Source organism: Quercus lobata, chromosome 12 (genome assembly GCF_001633185.2).
Source record: "Quercus lobata isolate SW786 chromosome 12, ValleyOak3.0 Primary Assembly, whole genome shotgun sequence".
Classification (NCBI taxonomy): domain Eukaryota; kingdom Viridiplantae; phylum Streptophyta; class Magnoliopsida; order Fagales; family Fagaceae; genus Quercus; species Quercus lobata.
In genome coordinates, this window is record NC_044915.1 from 26,664,816 (window position 1) to 26,686,965 (window position 22,150).

The window sequence follows — 22,150 nt, forward strand, 5'->3', positions numbered from 1 at the left end:
GTAATATTCCAGCTTCTCTTATCAACATCAATCAGGTCCGAGACTTGCACTGCTTCTTGCTGGGGCTATCTTGGGCTGAAGACTTTGAAGAATTCTGGTCTTGGGATCCACTGATCATACCATATATTTACTCTTTGACCATTACCTATATTCCACCGATACCCCTTCCTTATAACCTCCTTTGCTGCCATAATGCTCTACCAAGCATAAGAAGGTCTTCGGCCCAATTAAGCGTGAAGGAAAGAGTCCTTTGCAAAGTACTTCGCCTTATAAACTCTATGCACCAAGGAATTCGGGTTGTTCAGAATTCTCCATCCTTGCTTGGCTAGAAGGGCCAAATTGAAAGCCTTAAGGTCCCGAAATCCCATACCCCCCTTTGCCTTCGGTGTGCATAGTTTCTCCCACGATACCCAAGTCATTTTTCTTTCCTTTTCCTTCTGCCCCCACCAAAAATTACCCATCAAAGAATTCAGATCCTTACACAAAGAATCTGGCAGCTTGAAGACACTCATTGTGTATGTAGGTGTGGCTTGTGCAACGGCTTTGATAAGGACTTCTCGACCTGCGTTGGATAACAGTTTACCCTTCCATCCTGCGATTTTCCTTCCCACTTGATCTTTAATCCGGTTAAAAGCTTTTCTTTTTCCTCTTCCAACTAGTGGTGGCAAACCTAGATACTTTTCATGATGTCTAACAATCTCCGCACCAAACTTTTGCTTAACTTGGTCCTGAACATCCCTCCTCGTGTTCTTGCTAAAATATAAGGAAGTTTTTTCCTTATTAAGCTTTTGGCCCAAAACCCTCTCATAATCCTCCAATACCTTCATCACTCTATCACACTCCAACATCGAAGCTCTACAGAAGATTATACTATCATCTGCAAATAACAAGTGTGAAATACTCGACGCCCCTCTGCTCACTGCCACCCCTTTGATTTTCCCATCTCTCACCTCTTTTTTCAGCATTGCCGACAACCCCTTAACACACAATAAAAATAAATACGACGAAATAGGATCCCCTTGCCTCAATCCTCTTGAAGGAACAATTTTACCTTTTGACTCCCCATTTATCAAAACCGAATATGACACCGTGCTAACACACATCATCATAAGCTCAATCCACTTCTCATGAAACCCCAATCTCCTCATGATACCATTATGGTATTGATTTTACTAGAAACAGCATGACGTGCTTGACCGTGTAAAACTTGATATTTGTTTTTACTGAAAAAATTGTAAATAAGACTTACATAGTATTTTTTTTTATTATTATTAAGATCCAGTTAATGTATGCTCTTAAGGTACACATAAATCACCAATTTTAAGAAACTTTTTTTTTTATGAAAAATCAAAAAAATCAATCATTTTTTCATAAAAAATTTCCTAAAATAGTTTTACTAATGTATGCCCTAAAAATATATGTTAGTAAAACCCTTATTATTATTATTATTATTATTATTATTCAATAATTACAGTAGAGGAGGAAGAAAAAAACACCAAAAAGTGCTAATTGAACTACAGCCTACAAAGCTCTCGACAGTAATGTAACCATAGGAATTTAAAAGCATCATATTCTTACATCCTTTATACAACAAAAGAACAAATTTATTTAGTAAGAATTGAAACCATTAAGAGGATAAGCATTAACTTACTCAGTTTGAAATGGTTAAAATTTAAGCTGGAGCAATATATTCTTAATAAATTCTTACACACGAGATCAAGAATGTAAACCCTTATGCAGAAACCGAGCCTGTCCGAACCTACTCTACCATTTGCAGTCCTCTTCCTATTCCATCCATTAAAATTAAATCAGTACATGATTCTCCAAAAAAAAAAAAAAAAAATCAGTACATATACAAGCCCTTAAACCCACTGGAAAGTTTATATCAAGTTTTACAGCTATTAAGCTGTTCGAGTAACTGCTGCACCATTTCGATGATGGAAGGAACTATCCCTTACACACAGCATAAAATCAAATGCCAAGATCAAGGGCCAAAAAGTCCATGTAGTTTGAGAGACAGAGAGAAGACCCAGAACCAGAAGCCTACACCAATATATATATATATATATATATATATACACACACACACACACACACACACACATTAAGTACCTGTACATAGCCACATAGTTGAATGGGGACTTTTTACATGGATTTTTAAGGTCATACAAAATAAGTTAGATAAACCACAGGCCCGTTTATAGTCATGGAAAGATCTGTTAACAGTCCACATTTTTTCCTTCTGATCTTTTGTGAATGGATGTCAGGTCAGTCAAATGACGCATGGTTGGCCTACCATGCGGGCAATTCCAAGGAGATTTCAGGTCTGCCAAATGCTTGAGTATCTGAAGCCATCAAGTAAATCAGTAATGTAACACTTATGCTTCTCTCTAATATGTATAATGATATATTCTTTATCCAATATAATTGAAAGTGCAGAGAATGATGTCAGAAAAATTACAAAAACTAACTGCAAAATAGGACTCATAAGCTCAGGAAATTATGAAGTTTCAAAGCAACAAAATGCATAGGTTCTCGTTGTGTAAGAAATTCAGCAGTAAAAGGGTCATGCTTCACGCATGGACATGGAAAAGGGTCAAGGGCAATTCAAAGTAATCTTGGGTTATTACCTTCTGCATCTCATTTCTGTCAAGCGCATCTCCAATCATAATAGATGATCTGCATGCACGTGATGCCAGCATTGCACGAACTCTGCTTGGGCAAACAGAGTCAAAAGTATCCATTTTGTAACTCCCAATCATTGAGCATTCCCCTTCACTATCAGCTAGAGTAGAAATCAGGTCCTTGACATCTGCTCAAAGAAACTGTAAATGGTAAATGTCTTTTGCACTCCGTCTCATCAATATGCAAGAACTTTTAACAAAGACATATTTGTGATAGTGTTGCACAAGGCATAGCAACATATTCCTATATGGTCATTACATTCAAAATACAGTCTATACAGTAGAATATCAGGGGGGAAAAAATCTGAAAGCAACAACTACCTTCGACTCCAAAAGTAATGTTTTTACTGAATGGGACAGCTTTCAATTTAAAATGCTGCCCAGGTGGAGCATGTGGATCCTCTTCCAGAGTGAAGCCATTTTTCCTGAAATTGGAAATCATATTACCATCAGAAAATAAAAGAGTATTAAGAAATTTTATATACACACACACACACACACCCAAATATGTAAATGGATGAGGACAATGCAAGACTCCGGGAAAAAAGATTAAAAATGAACAAATTCTAGTGATTCCACCAGCAGAATCTCTATGTATCATCATTGTAAACTTGAACACTGATTTGTGATTCATTAACAATTATAATATCATGCAATAATTTAGGGTCATAACTTTTTTTGTTACAATGAATAGGGTGAAAGTGTTCAGCATGTGTGCTTATGTAGGCTTTGCTCATCTGGGAACGTCTAAATTTGGGTATGACTCCGTGTGTGCGTGTGTGTATGAGGTATGCTTAAAGAAGGATATTTTTCTAGAAGAAAGTAAATGTGAGAATGCAAAGAGGTTGAGATCAACATTAAAAAAAAAATTAAAAAAAAAAAAAAAAAAAAAACACACTCACACACACACAACAACAACAACGACGACAAACAAACGAAAAAAGGCTTACAAATTAAAAAACTAATGCGTCTAAATTAGGGTAAAATATCATTTTCGTCCCTAAACTTTCACAAAAGTTTGTTTTTCGTCCCTAAACTTTCAAGAGTTCTTTTTTCGTCCCCAAACTTTGCTAATCGTTCTACTTTACATTTATGTGTTGCCTAATGGAATGCTAATGTGGTATTTGACTTAGATCAAACCACTTTGTTATAAAAATTATGGACAGGTGGCATGCATTTATTGGCACATGTGAAAAACAGCTACGTATTGATGCCAACTGGGTTTGCCAGGAAGATGAGTGTTTTTTAGTTCTCGTTTGGCAGATGAGAAAATGAAAGAAAATAATGTATAGTAAGTTATTTCAGATTCAGTTGAGTTCTTCCACGGTTCGAAATCCAAAGCACTTCGCTGTGAAACATTTAAGTTTCATGAGTTTACTTTATTTCCTTTCATTTTCCTTTAACTTTTCTAGGCAACCAAACAGAATGTTAAGAATTTTCAAGTTCACAAAAACTTAAAATCTGAATAACAGTGAAGGCGGAGAATCTGGCCATATTTCAACAATTTTTATGCCGGAAATCTTTCAGATTTGCTAGATTTCAACAAAATAACCAACTGAGAGGAGAGAGAGAGAGTCAGGTTTGGATTGGGGATTTTCAATTCTGAAGTTTAATAATGAAAATCTTCAAAGTAAACAAAATGTAATTTAAAATGTCATGTGTGATTTGGTTGAGGAATTTATTCACTCAACACAAACAAAACTCCATCACCAACCCAACCCCTACTCTCTCTCTCTCTCTCTCTCTCTCTCTCTCTCTCTCTCTCTCTCTCTCTCTCAACGTTTTCTCCACCAGATTTCAAGGTGTGCTTTTGTGCCTTCAATCTCTACAGATGTACCCCAAATACCCATTCACTTGTTTTGAATTTTTTTTTCCTTATTTTTGACTTTTTCTTTGATTTCTATAAAAGGGATTTCTGGGGTTAGTGAACAGACTTTAGTCTTTACAAAGAGAGAGAGAGTAAGAATCATAGAAACAGCTAATGGGTAAAAAGAGAAAGTAAGCAATGGTGATATTTAGCAACGAAGAACTAAAAGTGAGATGAGTGGGTATTATTGTTTTCCATGTGTGCCAATAAATGCATGCCATGTGTCCATAATTTTTTCAAACAAAATGGTTTGGTCTAAGTCAAATGTCACGTCAACATTCCGTTACGCCACTAAGGATATAAACTAATGGACATAGACGGAAGGATGTAAAGTATAACATTTTGTAAAGTTTTAAGGAAGAAATATGAAAATTTGAAAATTTCGGGACGGAAAACAAACTTTTGTGAAAGTTTAGAGACGAATATGATATTTTACCCCAAAATTTATTTAGAGCTTGAATTTGACTGAACCCAAGGTCCTGCAAAGTCAACAACATCGACCTCCCATTTAACCCTATTTTTGATGGTCACTTCCCCATGAGCAACCATTCTTCCTCAGCAATTCAATCGCACTCCAACAGCTAAGTTTGTTCTAATTCTAACATGCACTCATAGCATATTTGGTAAACATAATTGTTATGTGGTGTGATGCCCAGAGGTTCAAACGAAGTCAAACAAAGTTATTTACTTTTGGTAATTCACCTGTAAATTAACAGCTTCAGAAATGACCAAAATATAAATAATGAATAGACAAATATAATAAACAAACAGAAGCAGATGAGGTGGTACCTAATTACGTCAATGTGCATTGAAGCAACCACCTCTTCTTCAGTAGATAACTCCAACCTCAATGGCCTGTCCATATAATATTTGGAAGCAAAGGTTTATAATTCAATCTCTAGCAGATGCAGAAATAGTGTAAGCATATCAATAATAACAAAATGCCTAGACAACCACTAAACACAACCTATTTAAATTAAAAAGCTTACTCAAAAGTTCAAACCTCACTTGGAGAATACTATTTTTTTTGATAAGTAAGAAGAAAATATTATTAATAAAAGAGTAGCAAGAAAAACACAAAGGGTTCACGGTAGTGAACAAAGGAAAAAAGAACTAAAAAGACAGGAGCAGCCCCTAATCTATTTTCATAGATGAAAGAAAATCCAAAAGGGTAGAACAATCCGAATAACCCCAACATCTAGACCAATCAAAGAGTGTCCGCTGGCAATACTCTAATAACTAAACCACAGTTTTCTCCTCATCCTCAAAAGACTGCCGATTCCGTTCAGCCCAAATAGTCCACATTAAACAACCTGGAGTCAAATCCCAAATATCAGAGCTATGCTTCCCAAGCTAATGATACCAGCAAAATAATAAGTCCACAGCTGAGCCTGGTATGACCCATTCGATCCCAAACAATCGAAGCATTTCGATCCCAAACAATCGAAGCATATACATCCACAAAGAATGAGCTATCGGATAGAAAAGTAACAAGTGTTCCACAAATTCCACGTTTCTACAGCACAAACAACAACGATTTGTCAAAGGGCGACCATGAAGCATAAGATTATCCAAAGTTAGAATCTAACCATGGGCTGCAGTCCACATAAAAAAAGCCACCCTTTTAGGAACCTTAACTTTCCAAATTCCTTTCCAAAGGAAGGTGGAAGGATCTGCATTTCGAATCTTATGATAAAAGGACCGAGTATCGAACTACCCACTGCCATTAAGGTCCCAACAAATTCTGTCACACCCTCCACACCTAGGAATTCGGGTTTGGATGAAATGAAGAAAGAAGCAAGAATCCGCCAACTCCCAATCATTAAATTCCCTCTGAAATCTTAAACTCCACACTCTATCATTATCACCCACTGAAGGGCTTAACACCTCAGAGATACAAGCCTCCTTATTAGCTAAACACAAAAATAACTGAGGATAAAGAATTTTAAGAGGAACATCCCCAATTCACTTATCATGCCAAAATAGAATACGAGCACCATCTCCCACCACGAAAGAGAAATGCTTTGCGAAAGTTTCCCATCCTTCGTTAATGCTCCGCCATAACCCACAACCATGAGCCTTACTACAAGCTCTAGTGCACCAACCCCCTTTTCCTTCCCCATATTTCATGGCAATGACCCTTTGCCACAGATGCAAGGTTTCATGGCCATACCTCCAAAGTCATTTCCCTAATAGGGTTTGATTAAAAGGTGCCAACTTCCGAATTCCTAAACCACCTAACTCACGCGGTAAGCAAACCTTTTCCCAAGCCACCAATGGATATTTGAAACTCTCAACTGAAAAACCCCACAAGAAGTTCCTTTGAATGCATTCCAATCTGGTCGCCACAGCTTTAGGGATAGTAAAAAGGGAAAGGTAATAAGTCGGAAGGCTTGAAAGGGTACTCTTCAGCAAGGTAAGTCTACCACCCTTTGACAAATAAAGTCGCTTACAACCTGAAAGCTTTTTTTCCATCCTCTTAAGGATCGGATTCCAAATAGAGGCTGTTTTGTACAAAGAACCCAATGGCATACCCAAGTAAATCATAGGCAAACTGCCCATGATTTATTTGAATGTCCATAACCCAACCCAGCCCCCATGACAGAGAAGCTAAATGCAGAGCTGAGTGGCAGATATATTTGAATGTCATTTGAATTCCTAAGGCTCTAGCAGCTCCCAAATGTATAAAATCTATTCATATCTAAATTCTGCAACTACTGAAGCAGAAGAGATTCTTATCCTATGCCAACAACTTCAGAGAATGGATGGAAAAGTCTCCAGTAGCTGACATATTTGTTGAGGCACAGTTCAGACAATGGCATTCCATAAAAGGGTTTGACATACACGTCAAAGTACAGCTCAGCTATCTGGAGAAGCTACACCCAGAGGAAAAGAGTACAAGGTGGTTGGCATTACCAAATTGTGATAACTTTGACCCTGAACATCCAATCCTCTAGTTAGCAATACATCTGATTTAATTGGTAAATTTTTCCTATAGATGATCCTAATCTTGCACACCATGTTCATACCCTATGTTGATTACTTATGACAAACCCAGCAATCTAGACACATAAAAGCATAAGTGCTAGTGTGTGTGCATACCCGTTAGGGTGTATGCTAGTATTTGGAGGCTTGGGAGGAGCTGTAGACCTAGATATCTTGGATTACCCAATACACAATTTTGGTAGATGGGGTCGTATATCCGTGGTTTACTCCCTAGGGGAGGGTCCAAAGGGCCCTACCTTGGTGAGGTTCCATGTCATAAAAATTTAAAAAATCTTTTGTGTGCAGGTGTGCACAAGCATGCATAGAAGGCTAAGATAATTGTCTTCAAAAATCAATTTGTAATACAAACATAACTTCTGCTTTAGCATCAAACAATGAAAATTTAACTTGAAACTAAAAAATAGGTACCATAATTAATATTGAATTCATGCATGTAGCACAATAAAAGTAGACGTGCACTAAAAAATTCTAAACTCAGATAGATAAGAAAAGAAAAATAATAGAAAAGCAACCTCTAAAGAAAAAGACCCATCTATTGAATCAGATAAAGCACTCCAAATGTCACAAAAAATACTATATCTTAGAAGAGAAGTTCTCAACACGCTTTTAGCAAACATGTACAGATTGCTTATCCTCTATTTGTTATCACTGTTTACATCAATCATTATACATTCTGAGTAGAAGCAAATAAGGACAAAATAATGAAATCCAACTTCTCACCGGAGCAAAGGCTGTTGGTTAAAAATGGTTGATTGAGAAAGACGCTCAAAATTGTATTTCTCATCAGCAGCATGCTGAAAATTCAGAAAATTTTATTAAAAAAAAAAAATCAATTGAAAATGTCTGCAACTGGAACACAGAAATTGAAGTAAAGAATCATTTAGAAGAATTTATTGTTCAATAAAAAAGGGAAAAAAAACCTTTTAGATATTAAGGGAAAAAGATTCACAAGAATATAATATTACCTGATCCACGATAAATAAATCTTGATCCAACTTCCCAATTATAAAACCAAGGTTGAATTGCCCAATCACCTATAAAATAGAAGCAAAGGTTGGTCAGGACTAATTAATCATAATCAGAATGTACATAAGGTTGGGTAGGGATGGGTTAAAAACAGCCCAGCCTGATATGGTTCCACTAATAAGGGACAAAAATTGATTTTTGAAAAACTTAAAAATAATTCATCACTAATACTAGGTTGGATAAGCGAAGAAACCAAAACCAAACCTAATGAGTCTATATCAGGTGAATCAGAACATGTATCTATTCAGGTGATTTTTTGTTTTTGTTTTTTTGGTCCACTTGTATTAGTAAAATTAATCTAATTTATGAATGTGTAAATAATTATAAGACTAAAATACAAAACTGACCCTCTAACTTTTTTTAGATTTCATTTCAGTCCTCTAACTTTACTTTCATTCATTTTAGTCCTTTAAGTTTCAGATTTATTCAATTAAGGTTTTTTCGTTAACTTTTATTAAAAATTTTTGAAAAAAAAAAAAATCTGGGAAATATTTTTCAATCATTAATTGAATTTTTTTAATTTTAAAAATTTGAAGAAAAATTTATAAAATTGAAAAATTAACCACAACATATAACAAAAGTTGATGAAAAATCCTTAATTGAATAAACTTGAAAATTAGAGAACTAAAATGAAATTTGAAGAAACTTAGAGGGTTAGTTTTGCATTTTATCATAATTATAAACAATGTGTTGGGGGACCACAATTTGACTCCCTACAATCACTCTAAAAACAAACTCGCGTGGTGTGATGTCAAAACCCATAAAAGATTTGAGTGTGTCTTTCTCATCATCAATTGGTTTTGAGATGGAATGATATAGCTTACAGTCTGACAAATGGTATCAGAGTCAAGGTCATGGGTTCGAGTCACGAGAGTGCTATTGTGAGAGAGGGATTATTGGGGGAACCACAATTTGACTTCCTACAACCACTCTAAAAACAGGCCCGCGTGGTGTGATGTTGAAGCCCATAAAAGATTTTAATGTGTCTTCCTCATCACCAATTGGTTTTGAGGTGGAATGGCACAGCTCACGGTCTGACACAATGAATAACGAATATGGCAACCTTCATTCTACCAAAGTCCTCCTTTCTGAATAGCTTTTCCAACTCTGTAGTAGCTGCAGCTAAAGCCTTTGCCTTTCGTTCCTCATTATCAGGTTGAGCAAGCTCCAGAGTTGCAGCGTCATAGCACCTATAGTGATCATAACAAAATAATCCAGTTAAAACATAGCACAGTCATATCTTTTCCTTCTTCAAATGGAATTTACTATGATATAAACCTTTTCATCTTTGCTCTTCCATCTTTATGACCACTAGATTGTAAAATAGACAGCCTCTGCTGCCGCTTTGTCTTCAACTCTTGAAAACTAAATTGCAAGGTGGAACACAACTCTAGATCAGCAGGTGACTTTGGAGCATCTAATATGGATATGGAAGAACGTGACGGAGACACAACAGAAGGATCTTGTAATTTATTTTCGAGATCCTTGCTAGATGACGCAATTGGTGCCATGGTAGAAGAAGGCACTGTTTTCTCTTGACCCTCTGGTTCCTGAAATGAACTAGTTACTCAGAAGCAGAAAATCTTGGACTACAATGGAGAGGAATTACTTCTAGGATTACACCTCAGAGAAGTTTAGAATGGTAAAAGCTTGTCAATGGTTGGTCAGGTCATCTGATGCTTACAATACTGCCAACTTTAAATTTGTGAAATGGATCTATATAAAAGTTGAGAAGTAAATAATCAAGCACTTAGGAAGAATGTTTTAAAAACAGCATGCATTCTTATTCATTGAGCAGTGGGAGAGAAAATGAAAGCTGTGGGCTTAGCTTAATTTTGGGGGAAACGTTTAACATGCATTAGTAGCAAAGTGTAAACAGTTATCATGACATCCATGTTTTAGTGGTTACAATTAATGCTAATATATAACCTCTTCAATTCTGTTACATTTAATTGTTTGACAAAAGAATACCCAACAAAATTTCAAGATTCTCTTGGTCAAGAGGTTATGATCAAATGTCTTATGCTGATTATCTATCTATCAAAAACATTACAAGCCAAGCTTATTAAAAAAATGACTGAGTTTCACCATTCAAGGCTTTCAATGGTGAGAGCAACTTTAGCCTTTAAAGACATTTCAACTTCTTTTTTTTATATTCCTTCTTTTTGTTCTTTAACATCTTTGTTCATCATTTCTACAGACAAGCTTCTCAAACTTGTGGATAATGTTTTCAAATACCTCATACACAGTTGTAAAAGCACTCAAAAGTTCTCAACATATTATAAATAAAGCCCATTATGTCACAAGTTATAGCAAAAAAATTGTACACTTACATTACTGTAGATTTTTAATTTTGAAATAAAGAATATTTCTATCCTCATACTGGCTGCTGAAAGGATACAATATTGATATATATATATATATATATATATATAAATCGGTAAATTACAAGCGCACCTGGTGGGTCTTGAACCCACAACTTCATCCTCTATCTTGCTCTTACAAGGGAAGGAGCTACCATTTGAGCTAGATCTCATTGGCAAGATTGAAATAAAAAATATAAGAGCATGTATAGAGCATAGACATACACACCTTTCCAGGTTCTCCATCTTTACGATTGCCTCCAGAAGAAAGTGGAATTCTAAATTTATTTAAAATCGTATCTGCTCTAAGATACTTGGAAGGCTCATTCTTGTTCACCACAGCAGAATTATCAACCAGGTCATGACATTTTGGGGATCTTGAAACAGCAGCATGCCTTTCAGAATCATCATTCTTCAAATGACAAGAAAGGGTTTCATTTCTAAGGATAGGCAGTTCAGATAATGTTGTACTAATGCTTTCATGCTTTCTTTTATTGACAGTTACAAATTTTTTAAGTGATGATTGGACATAGCTTGAATGACCACATGAATCTGTATTAGCAGCAATTCCATTCTCATCCACTCGTAAAGGGGAAGAAGCAATTTGATCAGTTGTAACACTGTTGAGGTGACCAGTCAATTTCCTACTGCTATCGGCCTTTTTAGCGCCATGTACTCTAAGAGTGAAATCTTTCTCCATGAATTTGCCATTATTGGTGTGGATTGATCCTTCTTGATCATGCACTAGCTGCTGAGCATTTTCAACTGTTTTGAGAGGAATTCCATCCTCTGTAACATGCTCCTCAATAACTTCTAGATCACTGCCATCTGGAGATAATTGTTTCAACATATGAGATTTCTCAAGTGGAGAGCACAATTCAGAGGAATCTGCTTCTTTAGTGCACTCCTCAACTTTATTAACAGGATAAAAAGCATAACTTGGAGAATATATCTTCTGTAAACCCTCCCTTAGGGCAGACAATATGGAGCTTTCATCAGAAAAAAATATTTTCCTTTTATCAGGAGTTACATTAACATCGCATTCTCTTGTTGGAACAGTGAAGTTCATGATTGCAATCGGATACTGCCGGGAGTTTGCACCTTTATATAATTCATTCACCAGCTTACCGACCTTAGGCATATCCACTGGTCGACCATTAACAAAAAAGAATTGTCTGTCTCCCAAGTTGCGTCCACTACCATGTCCAAACCTGGAAAGGAAGCCATCAACTTTGCAACTGTCTGATATAAATATATTCATAGGCTCTAAGCAGTTGAAGATGTTCATGCCAAACACTGTAATGATGTTATCTTTAAGAGAACCAGTTCCTTGTGTTTTAAGTACCACAGACTTCGCATTTTTCCCAGTTGTGTTGGTGCAGACTAACCGAACTCCTTTTGCAATTAAGGCGTAGGCCTGAAGATTTAAAGAAGAAGAAATGATGATGATAATGAAAATAAAAACTGAAGAAAATCTGAGTTTTTCGGTTTTCCATACACACACACACATATAGCATATAGATCTTTTAGCCAAATTCAAATAACTAATTAGTTCACTGGCAGGTTAACATTAAGATTGCACTCAAAGGATTATACAACACCCAAATAATTGAAGTTATGACACAGAAAAGAGAAGCTCACATTCAATAACGAAATAAGCTTTCCATATTCCTTGCGAATGTTGCGACTAAATTCTTTGCTTCTCACAGGTAAATTGGAGAACAACTTCTTAACAGTGACCGTGGTACCAATTTGGCGTGCTGTTTTCTTTTCAGCTACCAGTAAACCTGAATGGTCATAAGTTAAATGTGTAGCAACTGACTCATTCTTTGTCCTAGTCTCAACAGTCAGATTCCCCAAAGCACAAAGTGAACTCAATGCCTCCCCTCTGAAGCCAAACGTGGTCAGTGACTGGAGATCAGAAAAATCCAATAATTTCGACGTATGATGCTTAAGTGCAAGAACCTGCAACAATTTTTTTTATATAATAAATCAATAATTATATGCTACCTCATGCAATGAACTAATGACAGATACAATAAGCAGTATCAAAATTAAAAAGGACATAATGAATACTTTTCCTTCAAATTGATTTAATGAGAACAAGCAGTCAAGCACAAAGTTCAACAACTAATACTACACAATTTTATAAAGGACATAACGAACCCAGTAACAATTGAAGTATGAAAATCTATAATTACATCCAACTCCAACACTCTATACTTCACAGTATGTACATATCAAACTCAAGTAAAGTAAGCTATTTTGAACTAAAGCAAGCTACATTGAATATAAAGGGTAAGTTACAAAAGACCACGCTGAACTGTCAACCAATTACAAGGTAAAATTTGCAAAATATTAATATTTTACTAATAACTATTTAAATTGATACTGTCTTAAAACTATTTGGGAATCTAGCATTTTTTCCCTTTCTAAATTGTGTTTTCAAAGCACGTTGAAATTTGGTTTTTAAAACTCGATTTTATTCATTGAAATCAGGTTTTCAAAACACAGCCTCACCCTCAATCTTACTCTTACAAAAAAAGGAAATGTCATTTTAGGTAAAGCTCATTAGCACTTGAAATTGCAAACAAAATCTCTTATAGTTAAGATATATTCATTTCCATCAAATGAAAATAGTTTCCACTAATATAGCGTAGTAGTGTCCTAAACTCCCTCCCAAACACTCTGAATTCACGAGCTGTAAATCAGAAAATGCAAGCGTAAACATAACCCTAATCCAAAACGACACAACAGAGCCACAATCGCATCAGTCAGTATTTCAATTCACATATATAATGAGAAATCATGCATTTATTAGCAAAGAAAATTAGGGTTACGTTACCTTGAAGTTGCTGGGGGAAATGCCGCAGCCATTGTCGATGACCTGGAAGTAGTCCTGGCCGTAGTCTTTGAGAGAGATCTCGATGCTGGTGGAGCCGGCGTCGAGGCTGTTCTCGACGAGTTCCTTCACGGCCGACGAGAGGTCAATGATCACTTGACCGGCGCAAATTCTGTGAACCACACCTTTGTTTATGGGTTTGATAGCAATTGGAGATGGAGAATCAGCTGCTTCCATTGAAGCCCCTTGTTTCGGACCAACTTTCACATTGGATTGAGGACTGTGAATTCAAAGTTACTGGGCAGCAAAACCATGGGTCTCAATTTGTACTTTTGTCACACAGAGAGTGATAGAGAGAGAGAGAGAGAGAAACCCTAGCAGGTATTGTAAAGTACGAATTTTGCCGCCAAAACTGAAGGGAAAGTGAGTCGGTATATAAAGGGTATGTTGAAATGAACCGGTTATATAGAAATCCGTTGGCTTAAATTTATGAAGGCTTAATTAATGTTTGGTTACTCTTCATTTTCACTTTTTTGTATTTTTTTTTTTTTAATTTTAAATGTAGAAAAAATAACTTATTTACAGATTTGACTTATATGGGAACTTGTTTTGAATATTTAATTATGAAATGCTAATGAGTGCTCTTAGAGTACTGGTTAATAATCTAATTAAAGAAAATTTTTATGAGAAAAAAAAAAACAATTAATGTTTTAACAACTTTTTTCATTTTCCATAAAAATGATGTCAAAACTTTTTTAAAATGGATTGTTAACGAGAGCACCCTTAGCATGACCCTACATAATTTACCTATAAAATGCTTACTTCTCTGGTTTGACTAATGTTCCTTATTTTAGGAAGAATTTTTTTTTTTTTTTTTTTTTTTTCACTTGCATAGGTCACTTCAATTACTTAAGACTGAGTTGAGGGGACTTAATAGTTGGTGGGTCCCACTAGTTTTTAAAAAATTAACAAAAATGTCATTCTACTTGTTTTCATTGGAAATGCATATTTATTTTTTTGTATTCAAATTCAAATTTAGAATATTAAAAATGAAAACTGAATATAGATTTTCAAACCAAACCAATTTTTTATGTTGTAAGTCTTACAAAAGACTGAAAATTAATATAGAAAACACCTACTTATTTTCTCAAACCAAACACCCTCTTATTAGCTAATTTTTCAATAACTTTGGATTTAAAATAGGTATTTTCAACTCAAAATTGTTTTCCCTATTTTTAAGTAAGTGCACTAAAATGGACCAAACTAGATCGAAGATTAATCGAAGTAAATGATACATTTATGTGGCTTAACAGGAGTATAACAAAAATAAATACTATGCTTCAACTTTTGGACATTACTAATCGTAAACATGTGCAACGTGCAGAAAATTTTGATGATTTGCTTTCTTTTGTTAAGTGAAAAAATGAAAATTGTAACTGAAACTTATAAGTGTTAGTCCTAAACCATTTTTAAAGTGATGGATTATTTTCTAACAAAGTATAGTTAAAACAATATATTAGTTTTTTAAATCAAGCTATCTACATTTGTTATTTGAAAGTGTTTTAAATTTTGTAATTTTTTTAAGGAACATAATGCATTTTACATTATAAGGTGAGATATTTTACAAAATAACGTAGTTGGTTGAAATTTGTTTATAGTACTCCTTATAAACTATACATCATTTATACATCTAGCCTAAAGGTGAAGTATAGATAAGTAAATCTATAACTTATATTAGAGAAAAAAAAAATGTAATGTTATCAAGAGTCTACCAAAATTTCGAAAGTGGACCGAAGTAGATTGAAAAGATTGAAGTAGATCAACATGGACTGAACTGGCTGAAGTGGGCCAAATTGGACCAAAATAAGAATACATAGCTTATTTACTTATATATTTGTCTCAAAACCATTTTGTGAGTTTGTGGAACAGTTTTCTTTCTTTCTCTTTTTTTGGTTTTTTTTTTTTAAGATCTTTAAATTTTGGTTATGTATAACTTTTTAAAATTTCATCTCTTTAAGTATTTTAACCAATTTTCAACATTTAAAACTGCAATTTTTTTTTTTAGAATGAAATAAAACTGAATTTACATTAATATGATGGTTTGAAAAACTAAAACCCGATTTTTCTTTATAATAGTTTAGGATTTAGGTGTTGAAACCGTTGAATAACGGACATTATTTTATGGGGTGAGGTTGTTGGTGTTGACTGCATGATTATCCTCCGACGATGAACCAAAGAAAAATACAAGAAAAGGTTCGTTGCTGAATTAGTCAGGGAATATGCCATAATATAGGGGACCCCAAAAAAGATTCAAGAATAGAGTGAAGGGGATCCAACCTGGTGGTTTGGTCCTAGAGAACGTTGAGTTTAATGATGACAAAAAAAAAAAAAAAAGGCCAACAATTTGATACCCATGATTAATGGTCGTGATTCTTGAATTGTTCAGGTTGATGATTGTGTTGGTATGTGATTTCATCTTCAAATGAATGACTCTTTTCTTTATAGACTAAGTATTATTCATCAGGTAGATAATTTCTTTCTCCTAATTTAATACAAGTCTTAATCAACAACTCATACGAAGTCAGAACTGTTTTGTTGCATTATGTATCACAAGAAACATGTAAAACGGTTTTCTTAAGGTAGGTAACAACTAACAACGCAAGCTCTAAAGTATATATCAGTTTAAGATACTTTGTACTTTGGAGCTTGGACAAAGAATTCGCTTATAATAAATAAACCACTTTTACTTTCCAATGTTATCGTCATTTTAGCGTTCAAAAGTCTGGATGATGTTGTCATCAACAAATAATTTGCTCTAAGAGCCAATTCCAATTGTTCGAAATCTTTTGAATTTAGAAATAATTTGTTGAAATCATCTGCGACTAAGAAACACGTCACAGGCATTGCGCTGCAACACGGTAAAGCAAGAGAGATGATTTCTGCTCAGGTAAAATCCCATAATCAACTGTCTGGAGTTGAGAACCCTGAGTGATCCCTGACCTTACTAAATCAGCCAACATTTTACTTAGCAATGGTAAGTCAATGTTAAGCACCATTAGAAATTCGATATATTGGAAATTGGCATCCCAGCTTTTCAGTTCTAAATCAAGATTGAGAAGACACAAGGCAAAGCCAGTAGCATTTCAACTGAATATACTTAGCACCAATATGCAATATGAGCAATACAGTCAATGGAAGTTGAATCTCAATTTTGATCATGCCCTTTAGTTTCTTCTATGAATCTATCTGATATTGTTATCACTTGTACATGCATTAGCAAAGAAAAATACAATGCAGGGTTGATTACCGCAGCAAACCTGGAATGTCAAAAGTTAGAGAATATGAAAGTGCTGTTGACAAGGATTCCAAGAAGCTCAGAAGCACTAGATAAGAACTTTTCTCAAGACAACTGAATAAAGGATAAGTCATCCCTAGAGTTAATAATAATAAAGAAGAAAAAGTAGAGATGCTACAATATTTACCTAATTAATTATAAACATAAAAAGTCAATATGAATACACAATTTATTCCATTTCTTTAAGCTTTGCATTCTACCTACAGAAATTCACCTTGACTACAATAATTGAAGATGATCTTTCGCAATTTTTGTAGGTTAAAAGAACTTGTGAAAACTTCTGCTTCTACGCCTCTCAAAAGCAACTATTTCACGGAGATTGTCCAAATCAGATCGGCATCAGATTCCACTGTTATTTTTTCTCCTTTTACAACATTTGATGTGCTTATTAAACCACCAAACCTCATCTCTGTATTAGCTGGAATAGACAGAACACAGATTTACAGGACATTAGACAACAGCAAATTGCATAGCCACAGAGGTAGTTAAAAAATAATACATAAAAATGAACACACATTTTTTAACAATATAAATAATATTTTATTGAGAAAAAAAGAATAATTTTTTGTACATGATAGGATGTGGAGTGCGACAAGAACATCAAAGCCAAGAAAGGAGTTCTTCCCACTAAAGCTTGGTAACTAAAAGCGAAAACTCAAAAAATTATTATGTGATTGTGATACACTCACTGAGATCCCATTGAAGTCCAGTCGTTGTAGTGCTTTTGGATAATGGAAAAGGAATGAGTCCACAATGCGGACCCTCAACAGAGGATTGAATATGGATCTCATGACGATGAGTTCTTGGAAGAAGGCGAACAAGTGATTCGTCAGTTATAAGAATTATTCTCAAGCTTGAAAAGACAAGCAGAACATTGAGGTTTCCTAACGTGTGATCAAACCGCCCACCAAGTGCTCCAGCAACAAGAATGCATAGCTGGCATCAAATCAAGAATAACAAGAATTACAGGCCAAACAAAGCATGCATGCCAGTAATAATTCAGCAGATTTGCAATGCATCTGGCACAATAAATTAGTACTAACGAGTCCCTAATCACAATGTGCAAGAACTAAGGCAAATGGTTCCATAAAAGAATTTTAAAATTGCAATTTTAATATAAGCAACCAGACAGATTCAAGCTCACACAAGCAGAGCAGATTTTATAAAAAAGAGCTTCTATGATGACTGTATTTAACTTACATTTGGCTTATCAAGGTTTGGTGTAATGTCACGCATATATGCTACACATTTATGTAGATCAGTGGTGTCCTGATCTTGAGATTCATCCAATATCTTGGTTCCCTGAATACAATAAACAAACATAGACATCCTAAGAATGGCTCCAGAACACTGCATATGCATTATGCAGAAACCAGAGAGCAATAACACCATAATAACATAAATTGCACAAAAAGACCTGTCAGATAGGATACACATATCATGGATCTTTAGATGCCAATTCCAGGAATGACAACATATTTGTAAAGGTTTAACCAAGGTCACAAGTTTCAAAATCATGCAGGAATAACAGGATCAATTGAAGGGTTTGTGCACGAGGAAAGAAAGATAGTCACCAGGTTTGCATAAAAGTCCAGTACTTCTGTCCGGATTGAATCCATGTCACCTTTAATAACATCAGGCTTGTACCTGGCTCAAATCCGGAAGTCAGTGTTGTTTGACAAACCAGCATTATGTAGACACACAAACATCTCTATAACTTTCAAAACAAGATAATAAACCCCAAAATAACAAAATACTCAAAATTCTATATTGTGCAGTCTAATCTGGTTCCTTGAGTGCCACTGGGCAGCTTTGAGGCTTGAGGAGCAAAATTGATATAGCTCATCCAAAACAGCACACAACACTAAAGAACAGAATTTGACCATCCCATCATCAAGAGCATTGGGGAAACGCTTAAAATAGATCTCATTCCTGGCATGAAGTATACGTACTAAAACAGGTAACACCACATAAGAATATTCCAAATGATTGAGAATCATATTTACTGAAACAGGGAACCCCGCGAGACTATTCAAGCTTATATGCAGCAAATTCAGTTATTATAGATAGGAGGCTTCATTATGCTTTGATCTGAAACTAAAATACGAAGCTTTCTTGAGTAGTTCGTATCACTCTATCCCAAATGATTGGCAAAATTATACTAAGAGCCTCTGATGAAGCAAAGGAAGTCACAAATCCTTCAACACATTCAAGTGTAGATCTTTCATCAAGGTAGTAATTGTAGGATGTATCCTATCCTTGCACACATTTCAGCAGTTTCCAATGACTTCAAATTCATAGTAATTCCTAATGCTTAATATGAAGCCATTTTATTTATTTTGTTTCCAAGGAACATGTGGCTCTCAGCCTTTCTTCTCAATTTTGATCCATTTATATAGGCTAAAATTTTATAACAATAGCCACCAAAAACTTTTAACTTATATGGACTAAGATCAACTGTAACTATTTCTAAAGTTTAAAGGGTCTTACAAACACATAATTTCCATACTAAAAATTATATGTCCCCACACATATACAACAACAAATATCTTTCAATGTTAAAAACAAAGACAAGAAATCCAAAAAATAAAAGTTTTCTGATGCACTTTGCGTTTCCACTTTCTACCTTCCCCCCATGAGCTCCACATGTCTCAAAAGACACGCAAACTAACTAACTTTTTTAACAAATACATTTTAACCAGGAAATTAAATCTTAAAGAACAAACCTTATTTATTTATTTATTATTATTTGGGATAAATAAGAACAACCTTTTCCGACAACTTTTTTTATCAACTGGTACTCTAGCTTTTGTTCTACAACAGTATAAATTCTAGGGTCACAAATTGCAAGAACCCATTTAAATTTTTTTTTTTTTTTAAAAAAGCTCAATATAAAAAAATTGAACAAGCACATAGCACTAAATTAAAACCCAGAAATTAAAACAATGGAAAAAATATATATATATATATATATATCAAAGAAGAAAAGGACCTGGTTCGAACATGGGAGGGGTCTTCATGTGGAAAGAGCAGAGGCATTTCATCATACACACGGTTGGCGCCTCCATCAGCACAGAGATGAAGTTGAGCTGCTCTAAATTGCAAGTACGCACGCACCGGATCATTTCTCAGAAAATTAAAAAAAAGAACACACACACACACACACAGAGAGGGTGCAGGATAAGTACCGTGGTTCCAAAGCAGAGGAGTGAATCTGGGGAGCTTTTGGTTGAGCACGACGAGTGCGTAGTACGTTTGAGGATGTCGGTGGTCGGCCGGGATTGTCGGTAAAAGGAAAGCCGAAGAATGGGACATAACCTCCATCGCTAACGTGCGGTACACAACCAGTTCCACACACACACACAGAGAATAAGAGACAAGAGAGAAAGAGAGAGAGAGGAAGCTTCTGTTTTCAGTTCTTTTTGTTTAGTTTTAGAGACTTTTGGAACAAAATATTATGGGTCCGTTTGGGGATTAAAATTATCATCGGGAAGATGATGACGTGTGATGATACATTGGTCAAAATTTACCTATTTTATTAATTTTCAACCCAAATGAGTATTTATTTATTTATTTTTATGTTGCCATTTTTCACAACTTTTGCCTCATTATTTGTTATAATTTTTACCATAATTTGTTAAACTGGTCACGAAAGAGAAGGCAATAGAGAAAATTTGAGTCAAAAGTGGTCAATTTTTTCTTTTTAATCTGGAAACTTTTTTTTCTAAGGATGTGTTTAGATATTATTTATTTTACTGGAAACTAAAAATTTATTATTGAAAATAATAAAAAAAAAAATTGTTACTATTCACTCTTCAAATACTGTTTATGTCTCATGAATAGTGCAAAAGAGGGGCTGGTAAAAAAAAAAAAAATGCCGACGCAGGAAGAATAAACGCAATTCTAACGCAACCTTAAGTTTTTAGTTTTTATGGTAAAAGTTTGAATGGTCAATTTTTTTGTTTCCTTTTTTGAATTGTCAAAGTTATTGTTTGATTAGAATAGTCCGGGATAGCTTAAAGAATGCTATTAGTATTTAACCAAAAAAAAAAAAAAGAATGCTATTAGTATTATGTACGGTCTAGTGTATACTTATCCAAAAAAGATTATATAACTATAAAATAAGATTAATTTAATAATGTTTTGGACATAATATTTTTTACAATTATTGATTTGATATATAGGGTGGTTGTGATTTTTGTATAATAAAAGTAGTGTAGATTTTAGGTAGCTCAACTAGTAAAGTCTCGAGATTCAAAGTGATAGCCTAGTGATAATGGGTCTAATAACATTTTTTGTGTTGTCACATATTTGTGGTTTGAACCTCACTTCTCCTTCTCCTACCATCTACCTATCTAAAGAAAAAGAACAACAATTTTTGTCATCAAATAAGGCATTTGGATTTGATTCTCACCTACAACACAAATCAATTGATGTCTTAATCAAATGGTAAGAATAATAATCATCGAGCAAACACCATATTTTAAAAATCCCAACATAATTGTAATAAACGAATTTAGGTGAAGCTAACTTTGTCTGATCATAACAGCCCATCAGAGGCCAAAGGTCTTCTAATTCAATTGATACTTTCTAGCATTTTCAATTAAAATATCCACGTTTCAAATCTCAACTCTCTCAACTCTCAAATAAAAGAATTATATACATATATATATATATATAAAGTCATGGGTGTGTGAACAGAAGAACTTGTGTAAGCAACATTCACCAATGAATTTAATTAGGGACACGGTTTGAGTCAAATGCTTCAGGACACTGAATCCAACACAATGTAAGCACGTCTAATTGTGCATTTGATAATTGTTAAAAAAATGTTTTAATTTTTGTTCCTTGCCTTTCCTTTTTAACACATTTAGTGTTGGTTTGGATAGCACTTAAACGTGCTGTGTCCGCGTTTTCTCTTTTTTTTTTTTTTTTTTGACCTTTTCAACCGTAATTGTTGACCGATCTTTTGTGAACGGTGTATTTGTATACTGTTCACGAGTCCCA

General features: G+C 34.6%; 2 protein-coding genes across 4 annotated transcripts; both read right to left on the minus strand.

Annotated features, from left to right (window-relative positions):
- Window positions 1-1,663: 1,663 nt before the first annotated feature.
- On the minus strand, window positions 1,664-14,206 carry LOC115972045 (DNA mismatch repair protein PMS1-like). Of its 2 annotated transcripts, XM_031092181.1 has the most exons (11): window positions 13,792-14,206; window positions 12,588-12,911; window positions 11,176-12,363; window positions 9,862-10,133; window positions 9,647-9,773; window positions 8,523-8,591; window positions 8,278-8,351; window positions 5,341-5,406; window positions 3,006-3,109; window positions 2,631-2,812; window positions 1,664-2,345 (listed from the first exon to the last, which is right to left on the minus strand). In XM_031092181.1, the coding sequence occupies exons 1-11, from the start codon at window positions 14,023-14,025 to the stop codon at window positions 2,220-2,222; spliced, it is 2,766 nt and encodes a 921-aa protein (XP_030948041.1). In that variant the 5' UTR covers window positions 14,026-14,206; the 3' UTR covers window positions 1,664-2,219. The 2 variants fall into 2 exon arrangements, with proteins under 2 accessions (XP_030948041.1, XP_030948042.1); XM_031092182.1 differs by lacking the exon at window positions 1,664-2,345 and having other exon boundaries at window positions 2,683-2,825.
- A 2,858-nt stretch (window positions 14,207-17,064) lies between these two features.
- Window positions 17,065-20,567, minus strand: LOC115970786 (thiamine pyrophosphokinase 1-like). Of its 2 annotated transcripts, none has more exons than XM_031090393.1 (6): window positions 20,332-20,415; window positions 20,136-20,237; window positions 18,718-18,790; window positions 18,344-18,445; window positions 17,833-18,079; window positions 17,065-17,561 (listed from the first exon to the last, which is right to left on the minus strand). In XM_031090393.1, the coding sequence occupies exons 2-6, from the start codon at window positions 20,180-20,182 to the stop codon at window positions 17,449-17,451; spliced, it is 582 nt and encodes a 193-aa protein (XP_030946253.1). In that variant the 5' UTR covers window positions 20,183-20,237; window positions 20,332-20,415; the 3' UTR covers window positions 17,065-17,448. The 2 variants fall into 2 exon arrangements, with proteins under 2 accessions (XP_030946253.1, XP_030946252.1); XM_031090392.1 differs by having other exon boundaries at window positions 17,082-17,561; window positions 20,136-20,232; window positions 20,332-20,567.
- Window positions 20,568-22,150: the final 1,583 nt, after the last annotated feature.